The 13,261-nt window shown below is 35.5% G+C and overlaps 1 protein-coding gene across 1 annotated transcript in view; it reads right to left on the reverse strand.

Annotated features, from left to right (window-relative positions):
* The window catches only part of LOC107753657 (dedicator of cytokinesis protein 4-like), an 81,102-nt gene that overhangs the window by 53,640 nt on the left and 14,201 nt on the right, over positions 1-13,261 (reverse strand). The window contains exons 2-5 of the mRNA XM_016569864.1: positions 2,169-2,252; positions 1,075-1,115; positions 799-854; positions 218-314 (exon numbers count right to left, since the gene is read on the reverse strand). Of these exons, the coding sequence (XP_016425350.1) occupies positions 218-314; positions 799-854; positions 1,075-1,115; positions 2,169-2,252 (278 nt within the window). The remainder of the gene's footprint in view (positions 1-217; positions 315-798; positions 855-1,074; positions 1,116-2,168; positions 2,253-13,261) is intronic.

The following is a 13,261-nucleotide window of genomic DNA, read 5'->3' on the forward strand; positions in this document are numbered from 1 at the left end:
TATATATATATATATATATATATATATATATATATATATATATATATATAAAAAAACATACTTCCAGGTTTTTAATGAGCTTGGAATATAAAAATATTTATTTATGATAAATTCACGTATCATTGACAAGACTTATAAAAAATAGGATCTTACAAATTAAATGTCCACAGTTAAAGCAACTGCATTTGTTCAGTGCAGCACAAAGAGTGATATTTACCATGTAGAGCTGCTTCCACATGGTGCCCCAGTCTCTCAAGGTCATAGTTATCTCTGTAATGACCGAGTCCTCGGTGGGAATGACGGTCTCAAACTGCCTGCAGGGCAAGACACACAAACACACAATCACACACACACATCTGAACGAGTCCAGGATGGAGAGCAGTGACCTCACATGACCCTGAGGAGCAACACTGACTCATGAGGACGTGTCCGTAAATACACTTGCGATGGCTTGTGGGATAGTGAAGACTCCTGTCACTTCAATAGAGCAGACTTGTCATTTTGCAAATGCATTTTATCTGAAGCACAAGGACGGTCCCTAGTAGCAGTTGAGTGTTTTTCTCAAGGGCACTAGTGGCAGGTCAAAGGTGAGATTTAATTAGCTGTCCATTCATGGGTCACCAGTTTCACCAGATTCAAAACGATCTTTCTTTAAAATAAATGCCACTTGGATTGATATACAGTATTATTCATTATATAATGCAATAACATTTTAGGAATTTTAGATTTATGTTTTTAAGTGTGGCTTAACTGACACAGATATGTATATATACAGTTTTGTTTTTCATGGACTCGTACCCTTTGTTCTTGACGTGGGCATTCTTGAGGTGAATATAGGAGCTTGGGAATATTCCCTGGGAGAGACAACAAAAAGTTATTTAATGAGCCAATTACTGCATGTAAAACACACAAGAGTAAACAAACATGCACTATCATCTGTATATAAATGTGCTGAGAGTTAAAGCAGAGGATGAAAATACAGATAAACAGAAAAAAACTGACAGAAATATAGAAATCATTTAAATTCTGCACGTTTACGGAGTCAAACGTAAAGCGATATAAGATTGTTCTCACCTTTACGTTTGGATTCTTTGTGATGAATCCTCTGTACCATCCTGCAAAATGGCATTTATAATAATCTCACACTTTCATATTTCAACAGCAGAATGCAAAGCGTATAAAACACTTCCAACCGTTTCAACTTTAAGTATGTGGTACAATAAGTATGTGGTTTCACTGTTTCTTCAACTATGGACACTTTGACCCTGTGGAACTCTAGAAAATATATACTAGTGATCAGTGTGAAAAGAGTGGTTTATGAGAGTTGTATTTATAATTATAATAATAATTTATGCATTTAGCAGGTACTTTTATATCCAAAGCGACTTACAGTGCATTCAGGCTATAAATTTTTTTACCAGTATGTGTGTTCCCTGGGAATCGAACCCACAACCTTTTGCGCTGCTAACACAATGCTCTACCACTGAGCCACAGGAACATTTGTACTTGTACATGTATTTTTACACAATAAAAAAATAAACATTACATATAAAAATATTAAATAAAAATATGTAAAATATTTAATATAGTGCTGTCAAACGATTAATCACGATTAATCGCATCCAAAATAAAAGTTTTTGTTTAAAATGTGTGTTTTTATTGCCATGCCAGCTTCTGTGGGTATTTTAAGGCAAGAAAAATATATAGTCAATTATATGAGATTTTTAAAATCTATTTTTGTTAATACTCTAAAATTATACTTGGTTCAACTTTGTAAAACAAAAAATATGCGTGTGCGTGCCTGTGCGTGCATGTGTGTGTGTGTGAAAAAATTGAAAATAATTGAAGAAGAAAAAAAAAAAAGGGTTTCTCGGTTAGGGATAAAGGATTTTGAACAAAAAAAAAATGTCAGTGGCTTCATTTGCAGCAGTGTCTTCTTCTAGTTGAAGAAACACCCAAAAATTACCCAAAAAGTGTAAACAATGCAAAAATAGTAAGAATTACATTTTATAAAGTTATAAAGAAAGACATCTACTATGTTATTATCTACAACCGACTGACTGCATCTCAAAAAATAAATTAAACAGAATCAGTCTCCACAGCTGAGTATATGCAGCTCTAAAGAGGCTGATTGTCAGCTACACAACAACAACAACAACAACGACTACCTTCACATTTCTCCAAAATCTGCACCGTGTCACCGATCTCCAGCGGAAGTCCATGCTGAACCATTCCTCGAAAATTTGCCAGCACTGAAGGGGAAAAAAAGCAAACAGTAAGTAAAAAAATTGTGTGACTCCTGAGTAAAGTAACGGCTCTGACAGACCGCAATGTGACAAAACCATCTGTCTTCTCAAAACTTTGCATGGAAGAGATGGAAACCATCTTTAGTTCGGCCCGGTGGGTGAAGTAATATCAACATTATGTTCAATATTGACTCTGAATTCAGGAACAGGGATTTTTAAGTCATTCTCAATTCACTTCTGAATAACACACAACCCAGCGCTCCACACATTTCCTAAAAAAATAAACCACACTAGGCTTAGATCTGTACTTCTAACATTATCTCACTGCTTTCTTAAATAAACCCTGAGTCACATCCCTAAGCATAAGTTACATAACAAGTACAAGTTCTCTCCACACAGGAGCACACAGGCTCAACCCATCAACTACTTTTTGCATTCATATGCGTAGATTCTTTATGCACAAATATGTTAATTTGGAGTACTCATTTGCATATCAAGTGGGTTAGGAAATATTCGCACATGGAAATAAAGAAATAATTATGTGCATAAACAAAACCCCGCCAGACATTTGACACTGCTCAGAGGTTAAGCAGGCTGCCGAAACAGCCGTGTCAGCTTTTAAAGACGGGATGTGTTGCTGTGCTCGCTGCCTGTCAGTGATGTGCATTAATACATGCTGAAACAAACACACAACATCCGGCCTGAATCCAGGAGAGACGCTGCAAGGATAGCACTCTTTCCAATCAGATACCAAGCATGATCAAGGTTAACATCACCATTATCAATATTGATACTTATATTAAAGGATATTTTGTGTGATTTCTATGGATAAAATGGGTAATTATAGCCATTTAACAAATTATTATTTTTATTACTATTAACATTAAATAGGTCAAAAAATAATTACTTACCAACAATTTTAGAAAAGGTAATTACAGTTAAATGTAATTACAGTCATCGCATCATCCTATGCAATGGTGAATTATTATTGCTCTTTATTGTCTATAGGCTATTTTAGTAATTTAAATAACATAGGTTATCTTAATATATTGATTAATGACATTGTATTATAATAGCCTGTTACACCACCTAAATATGTATTTACTTCCTTCTAATTCTCGTTGTCAGTGCAGGCTTGTTTAGCTTAATATTGACCGTTATGAAAAGTGACTAGTGTAGCCTCCATAAAAAAGTTATGTTAAAAAAACATAAAACAACAGGACAAAAATGTAGTTGATGACTAGACATAATCATTTCATGACTCTAGACACTTATTTGTGAAGACAGTAGCATAATACAGTGAAATAATGTTCTTTAGCCATTCAGAAACAGCTGTCATGTGCGTGGGTAAAATTTACCCGCTGGCGCTTTTAGGTATACAGCGACCCCTGGCGGTTCTAGTGTTAAGCCCTGTGTTTTCCTGAATCCGGCGTCCAGTCTTAAGACCTATTCGCACGGGATTAGTATTACCTGGTGACCTCCAGTCATTTGTAATAATTGCGGAGATTGTCTGTGATCTTAATCCCGTGCGAATTGGCCATGTCTGTAATTTGTAAAGTAAAAATTCCCCCGCAAATGACCTACCATATTTCGCCGAACACCGAGGTCCTGTGATAATATTAGTCCCGTGCGGATCGCCATCTCTGTGATTTGGCCAGCATTTGGCGTGTCGTATATAATTTTTCGAGGTTTTTGTTTCCGGTGCACATTTTTTATCCATCTTTCACGAAGAATGGAGCTGCGTTGGAGTGTTTAATAGTATTTTGGGTACTGTCATATCGCTACACCATACAATTTGCAGAAAGAGAAAGCTGCAAAGGTTTTGAGGTTAATGTGTTACACATAAATCAAGCATAAAGCTTGAGATATTATTTTAACCTGGTGAAATGTAAATGACACAGGGCACGACACTATATTATTATAATTTTTTTTTAATCCATCTAACCGGACCATAGAACGGGACTCTCAAGCCTTGACATCGTATCCGGGAGATAAGTCAGTAAATTCCACTAAAATCACAGGCTTCGCTTCAGGCACGGCGCCAGAATTTTTTCTCTACCGGTGCTAAGGGGGGGCTAGACCAATATGTGGGGGTGCTAAGAAAATAAATGATATTGATGACGTCAGAGTTACTTCATAAAGAAATGGGGCTAAACCGGGGCTATTAAAAATTCTGACTGGGCTATAGCCCCCCCTAGCCCCGGTGTAGCGCCGTCACTGCTTCACTTATCCCGTGCGAATGCACCACACGAAATTTAGATGTGGGGGGGTAATTTCAAAATCACACAAGGTCCCCAGATAATACTAATCCTGTGCGAATAGGGCTTTGCCCGATCAGCCCGATGACCTATGTGTGTGTTTCCCTGGTTATGTTTAATAAAGAACTCCTTGAAGATTCTCCTACGTCTCCTCGCTCCTTTGCTCCACGCTCCAACACAATAGGCAGACCGTGACAGTATATTTATTATGTATATATAAAGACACACACAAACAGCATATATTTTGAAAATATGTATATGTATTTACTTGTATATATTTATATTCATATAAATTATATCATATATAAATATATTTAATATATAAACATAACATGTTTTTCTTAAATATATACATGCATCTGTGTGTATTTATATATACTTAATAAATATACATAGTACACACACATATATTATGTAAACAAAAATTAATCGTTTGACAGCACTAATATATATATTAGGGATGCACCGATACCGATACTGGTATCGGTATCGGGCCCGATACTGGTCTACTGTACTCGTACTCGTACTCGTTAAAATGCCCCGATACCAAACGCCGATACCACACAGCATGTGATAAGCGCCGTATTCAAACAAAGAAACACCAACAATATATATATATATATATATATATATTCAATATATTATATTAAGCATGTGACGGTATCACATTTTCGAGTTGGGACAATTGCTTAAGCTTTTATCACTGTATTCAGTATTATCATGATATTGAAGTAAGTTGCTAAAAAGTGTTGTAATAATACAGTATAATAGGTTTAATAATTTTTTTTTTTTCTTAACAAAAAGAACTGAACATTTAAATACAATAAAGCAATACAGAAAAATGTATAAAGTAAACAAATGTTTCAAACAAATTAAAGTGCAAAACAATAGTTTTGACTCATTAGTTAACCTTACTTAATGTACTAACATTAATGATACCTAATAGGTACATTTGTTACAGATGTTTTTATTCTTTGTTAAAAAATACAACTGTTAGTTCATGTTAGCTCTGGTCCATTAAATAATACAGTTACAACTTTTGAAATTAACGAAGATTAATAAATGTTTTAGAAGAATTTTTCATTGGCAGTTTATGTTAACTAATGAATTAACTAATGTTAACTAATGAAGCCTTAATGTAAAGTGTGACCGAACAATAAAGAATCAAAACATTCTCAAACAATATCTAGGGCATGTTGTAGTCCAGATTAAAAAGTAAAAAAGTCTGAAAATAAACAGCATATTAAGTCTAAGTATTTGAGTATTTGGCGCTGTGATGAACACCATTGCTAATACAAAAATCTGAACGGCTGTGTATTTTTATTCAGTGCGTCTCCTTAACTCGTTCCGCCATGTGCTTCTCATTTGTGTTAGGTTTATGCTGTGTTCAAGTAATCCTGGGACGTTTGTACTTATGAGCTACGACGACAGGTACGTTCAAGTCACTTTCGTCGCCACAAGATGGCGATGTGCTGTACCTTTTTGTAATAAATTACATGAAAATACAGCAAGGTTTGTTAACTCTGCTTATAGCAAATGAAGAGCAAAGAATGCGAGTGTTTTTCATTTTTATTATTTTTTTATTCATTTATGAAGCTACTTTAAACGGTATCGTATAAAAACTTGTTATTAATTGTTATATTACAATCCTGTTATATGTTATCCAAACAGCTTAGTTTTTGTAAATAAAAAAGCCTGACAATGTCACTGCTTAATCCCTATAAGTACTGTGGAATATCGTTGAATCCATCGATTCCGCCATGTTTCTCATCGACACGCCCCCAACTCATACAGATCGTTGCTTAAAGAAAACACAGAACTCCCCACTGGTGATTACGACTTTGTGGTGGCATTCATGTGCATTTAGCTCATAAATACGATCTGCTCGACATGACTTGAACGCACCATTATTTACATCAGTGTGCGCATGCGTCTTTGACGCAGCTTACAGCGGTGTTGTGTATTTTGGCCAGTTGATGGGAAAAGTATTCTTAAAAAGCATTAAAAAAATCGGAATAATTTGTAGTAAATAATTATTCATGGTATTTTGAAGCGCCCACAATAACAATATCGTGAATGTTCATTATCGTGATATATCGCATTACCGAATACTGGCACGTCTAATATATATATATAATATTTTAAACATTTTTAAAATAGTTTTAAGCAGTGAAACGGTTTTGTTATTATTATTATTATTATTATAAAATAGTATGCTTTTATTCTTTTGAGGCTTTTTTCTTCATTATGATACAGTATATCATAATCAAGAAAAAATTAAAGAATTAATTCTTGAAAAAAATAAGTCATTTGGCATAATATTATTTTATTATTTCTTTGGTCTAGCGGTTGTATCGCCTTGATATTTTTTACTTTATTACACAAAAGAAAATGAAAAAAAATTTTTTTAATGTTTTTTTCAATTTTTATTCATTTTTGAATAAATGAACCGAATAAGTGTCATGTCATTGACACAGATATAAATATCTTATTTAACAAATGGATTTCTGCATTCTTTTCCATGACAATCATGTGTGATTACTAGGGCTGCCCCCTAATAGTAGACTAATCATAAGTCGACCAAAATTGTATTAGTCGCAGAAAAAAAAAAAAAAAATCCACAGGCGAAGTCACGCAGTCCGTGATGGACAGATCGTTAATGGCTAGTCTATGTGGTAATGCAGGACATCCAAACGCTCACCTATCATTCATCGACCTCAAATATGGCTTATCATCTGAAATATGTAAGTATTAGCAACTTTACATGGCCGCTCAATCTAATGTTAACCTAGAGAAATGTGCTCTGTTCAAGTGTTTGTTTGGAGTGTGGAGCTGAACATTAGCGCTCACTGCAGGACAGATGAAGGCGCCGGTGCGCTCACGTACTCCTAAAATACTCCCTCATTTTTACTGATACAGATAAGAGTAATATATCTTTCATTTATTTGTGTGCACTCACAATAACAACAAAACATTGCGCTCTTGTAAAATAATGAAAGCAAACTGCATGCGCTTTCTGCTGCATACGTCTTGCCTTTAATTCCTTCTTGGTAGAAGGATGGACGATACGAAAACCCATACTGCTGGATCTGTGATGATTGAGGTTTTCTGTCACGTACTGCTCTGAGACAAGGTAGAGATCCAAGTGCAGTTTTATTGGGAATTCCAGAATCGTAGTCAAGGAACTATGGGAATTAGAGTTCATGGCCATGTCACAGTGGAAGGGGAGAGTGCCATCAGGTGGGCAGTCAAGGACACAACAACTAGACACTGTGACAAAATATATCTATAGAGAGTGAAATGTCTACTTTCAAATGAACCAATTCAAATGGAAAACAAATATTCTCCGATTATGCAATCCATATGAAACATGCATACAGGCGCATCACTGCGGAGATGATGAGTCAGTGTCGCATGGGTTTTAATGTTTTTGTCTCGTCGCTCCGGCTGGACAGGGCATTACAGTATGGTAGGGGCATAACATTTCCGTCACACGCTTGAGGTATTCTTGAATCTGATTATTTTGTGAACCAGCTTGAGCGATTAACTGAAAGGCACAAACACAAAAAACAACAACAATAATTTGATCTTCACTATGGCTTTCACTTAGTGACCACATAGCAACACCCTGTCAACCACCCATAACACCTTAGCATCTCAGCGAGTCAGCAATGAATTTTATATGAGCAAACAGCAGTCACATTGTCTTCAGGAAATGCACAGTTCACAGAGTCAAATATTAAATTTTATTACAGCTTAAACCTATTTGAACCTCAGCCATTGCCAACGGGAGTGACAAAAGCTCTGTTGTAACAGGACGGGCAAACCCGTCTGAGCTGTGCACTTGTGCTAAACGCTTTCCCACGGTCCTGCTGTCAACGCTGTGGACACACACTGCTGCTTGGCAGAGAGACAGGGCAGCCAGAGGCCCGACTCACATAACCCTTACCAGGTGCAAAGAGCCGTCCGGACCCCTATAACGATGAGCCTGTGACTCAATCGCGCGGCTGTGATCTACAGTCACAGTGCAGGAAGGTTCAGTCGCGTTGCTTCTGCGGTAATACGGCTGCTATTACACATTGAAGCGTTTTAGAAAGGTTAAGGTAGCATTAATTAATGTGCCCACATTTATAGACTGCATAATATTATGCATGTTCAGCTTCTAAATCTCTGTGGATATGAAGAATATCACACATCACACATTTTTGTGTTGGGTATGTTTGGGAAAAAGGTCGTGATGGACTGTGCGGCTGCTCATTGCATCACTCCGGTTCATGCGTTGGCACATTTTCTCTGCTGTGCTCAAAGGTTACCCACAGAAATCAGTTTTCCTTCAAGTTAGCCTGGTATGAACGCTAAGAACAATGTGTAACAATTGTATAAAGCTTTCTAGCCAGTGCATTTATAATACAACTTATAATCAGACATATTAATAATGTGGTCAGTTATCGGTTATCACTGATATTACAGTTTTTTAAATCAACAAACAGTGTTGTATATTTAAGTGTAGTGTTGGGCGATATGGCAAAATTATTTTTTTTTTACGATTTTTAACGAGTCCACTTGAAAATGTAACTACAACATGAGTAACTTTTTCTTTATTAAGCCTCTAGTTAAAGAAAATTCTATTCCAAGTGCACCACACATGAAGATGTCAACAAGATGTAAATGTTAAACAAATCACTTGTTAAATATCTTTGCAGAAAAGATGCATGAACTACAACTACATCTTGTACAAACTTGTCTTGTGCATATTATATGTTCAGAAATAATGCGAGGAAAATGCTTTAAAAATATCTAATTCAAATTCAAAATGACAGAAGGTATAATACCAGTTGACTATTATTAAAGGGGTCATATGATGCGATTTCATTTTTTCCTTTCTCTTTGGAGTGTTACAAGCTCTTGGTGCATAAAGAAGATCTGTAAATTTGCAAAGACTACAGTCTCAAATCCAAAGAGATATTCTTTATAAAAGTTAAGAGTTAGCCACCCCTACCTAAAACGGCTCGTTCGAACACGCCCCAAACATGAAATATCAGACATACAGTAGTAGTTCTTCACAGGTTTTGTATTTGATTGCGCTGCTTTTCCATTGTTTTTACATGGACACGTTTGACTGTTGGGCTCGCGTCTCTTGTAGCGTCTCATGCATGAAACGGCATTCTAAAAACGCGGCGCTCAAGTTAAGAGAAGTTTAACTCTCATCTTCTTGCATGTTTTTCCTATTCCACTGCCTGCGTCGCATCTTCGTCAACACAAAAGCGCATTCTGAATGGCACCAAGCAATATGAGCGCGTCACACGTGAGCAGTTAATCACGTGCGCCGGCATGCGGTTGGATCGTTCTTTTCTCTCTACTGCTATCACCGGCATACTGTCAAAGTGTCTAATTCTAATGTTTGGTATATTTCTATTCAATATCGTGATTTCCTCGATTTCTAAAAAATACAATCGTGGCAAAACGCCCTATTTGAGTGTTTATTTACATTTATATTACATCTGCTGTCATCTTATGATCACTTAAAGTCAGGGGTGTGAAGTAACGAATTACAAATACTCACGTTACAGTAATTACATAATATCTATATATAAATATTTTTCTATTTTAATGTTATATTTTCTTTGCAAAAACTACTACAAATAATTTACTGTGTTTTAAAACTAACAATAGTAACTGGAAATTGCACAGCTGAAAAATAACTTGAATGGATGTTGTGAATTCAAATGCACACTTTTGTTAGAATACAATCACATGATGCATAAAATTACTGAATAGTTTGATGCTTCCATGACTATCATTCTCACAAGATCTCATCTATGTTCGCCTGAAAAACACAGAACTGATCTGATTCGGCAATTGAAGGTACCATCAACTGACCCGAAACACTCGCACCATCAGTCCTCATAGAAAGAACAGCTGCAAATCCTACTGATCTGATGCAATACAACTTACCATAAAACACTTATTCTGTATTTTTAAAACCATCATTACTTACTATATTTTACATGTACTAATGTATTCACTGCAAACGCCATTTATCAGCATTACCAGAGACAGTAAATGGCTGATGTCAGGGCATTAAACCACAGCAGAATCCCCTGTAGACAGTCAGAGCTCGCTGATATCTGTCTGCGTGTCAGGGTGATGGATGGGCGTGCTCACTAACCTCTCTTCATATTGCTTTTTGACGCTAGCTGTAATGTTGTATTGAGTCAGCCTCCAGAGAGGACAATACCAGTACCTGAAGGCAGAGCACGAACAGACACACTCTTGATACACAGAAATACCAACACAACACTTAGATTGCTAATGGGAGGGATGTTCGTCTTGAAATCACAAGTTTAGTTTGTCGATCGCGCGTCTCCAGTCAAGCAGAACTTTCCTCCTGTCCGCATTCAATTTGCACAGACCGACCGTCACCCAGAGCATACGCGATCATGCAGGATACACATGCACACTTCACAAGATCTCAACTAGATTTTACTAAGTCTGCAAGGTTTGTGAAATTAAGTGTTCATTAGTCATTCAAAGATCTGTTTTAGAACTGAACGACGACAGCTAACAAGAGGGAGAATGTGAACACTGTGTGTTCAGGCGCTGCAATCTCAGCACCGTCAAAATAAAAGTCCCGCCTCGAACACAACGGCCAAACAGAAAAACTTATCAGCCGATGCCAATATTTGAAAAATGCCAAATATTGGCCGATATATCGGCCTTGGCGATATATCGGTCGACCACTACTTACATTTACACTTATTTTTTATTAATATTTTGAAAAATATTTTTATATTTTCTGTTTTCATTTTAATTTTAGTTTTAGTAATATAGTTTTTTGCATATCTTAAATAAATTTTTATTCCATTTTTTTAATTTTAGTGCATAAAGTTAAACCACACTGAAATAAGAAATGCTGCCTTGTCAACTAGCTGAAAAAAAACCAGTTAATGTTTACTTTATTTCAAGTAACGAAAATTTATTTTTTGGTTGAGGTTTTTGTTTCAGGTTTAGTTAATTGTTTAATAACCCTGGTCGGAGCAAGATGGCAAAGTACCATTTCTACATAAAATTCAGAAAGATTTTTTTAACTAAACATGATGAATAAAAACATTTTTAAAGTGTGTTTTGGTTATTTAGGTTTTTATTCAGTTTATTAAGGTAATATTAAATTGAACTGAAAAGTAATAAATTAAGTAATAAATTAACAAAAATTTAATTAATTGAATTGAAAAGTAATATATTTTCTACTGTAACTGTACAATACAATGGTATTTTGTACAAGCGACTTAGTTTTTTGTAAATTAAAAAAATATATGTATAAAACTTCATGCATTTGAACAAATTTACCATCAATATAGATGCTGCATACATTGCATTCAACATATTTTCTCACTGACAAATCATGGTTCATGTTTCAATAGGAAATACGTAAACAAAATAAAGAAATATACACTCATCAAGCCATTTCATGGGATTTAACCCTGACACATGAAAAATATAAATCAGAAAAATCTAATTTTTTAAATAAAACATTTCGACATTATTACTGAAGCAAATATGATATAGGCTTTCTAAGCTTAGAATACAAGATGCTGATAAAGCTTTTGGTTCATTTAATCACACAAAGCATTAGCAGAGACACAAGTACAATATATTGGCCAAAAATGGCTCAGCCATTCTCTAAAATAAACAACTTTAATAAAAATCAAGCACCAGAGGTACACCAGCAGTGCGGTTTTCTCATTTGATGTGTAATCATTCCTGGACTCAGCCCTCGTGTGCAGTAATGAGAATATTATTTTTGATATTACATCTCTCACATATTTTGCTTTGTTATGTTCACTCCCAGAGTGCAACATCTTTCTATATTAACACTTTATTTGCATATAAAACAGCGAAGGTCCTATTGTAGTTCTAAAAGAACAAAAACGCCATCCCCATAAAGACATCTCACTTAAAATAAATACAGGCCATTATGATGCACAAAGAACATTTAGATTAACAAATCAATTCTGTCATAAATCAAATTTGCAGGATTAGCAGACTTAAAAAAAGAGAAATACAAAAGAGGTCTCTTTAACATCCCAACTGTTTCTCCTAAACATCAATGCTATTAAAAGAAGACTAATGATTTTTCTCTTGACAGTCAGGGCTTTTTTGACAAAGACTCTTTGATAACAGTAACTAACCTTCATCAAAAGATGTTTCTGACATGGTAAAACATGTTTTCCCCCCTGCCACAAAAGTGTAAAATGAGGCTACGAGGAACTATCAAAACTAGGGTTGTGCCGATAGACGATAGTATCGTGTATCGGCGATAGTCAAGAGATATCGCCTGTGGCTGATGCCTTTGACGATAGCAAGACGATTATTATTATTATTATTAATATTATTATTATTATTATTATCAGGCTAGTAATACTATCTAATTAATATTAGGGCTTATTGGTTGCATTATATTTCTTTTTCCGCGTTTTTACAGTATTGCACGTTTTAACCAATCACACATGATTATGCTGAGCTTAAGAATGCATTGGCCAATCAGAGGCGTTCGGATGAGTCATCACTGAAACAGCGGAGTTCCATTGTTCAGTGCTCGCTGACTGAATTCCGACTCGCAAATTCTCTCATCATTAACAACAAAGTGCAGAAGTACGTGCGATGTAAGTATAAGAGATTTATTCATCATACAGTGTATATTCACTGATTTTTAACGGGAGTGTTTTTAAAGTGCATAACGCGCTAGACTGAGCTTGT

This window comes from Sinocyclocheilus rhinocerous, unplaced genomic scaffold (genome assembly GCF_001515625.1).
Source record: "Sinocyclocheilus rhinocerous isolate Xijiao unplaced genomic scaffold, SAMN03320098_v1.1 scaffold200, whole genome shotgun sequence".
Classification (NCBI taxonomy): domain Eukaryota; kingdom Metazoa; phylum Chordata; class Actinopteri; order Cypriniformes; family Cyprinidae; genus Sinocyclocheilus; species Sinocyclocheilus rhinocerous.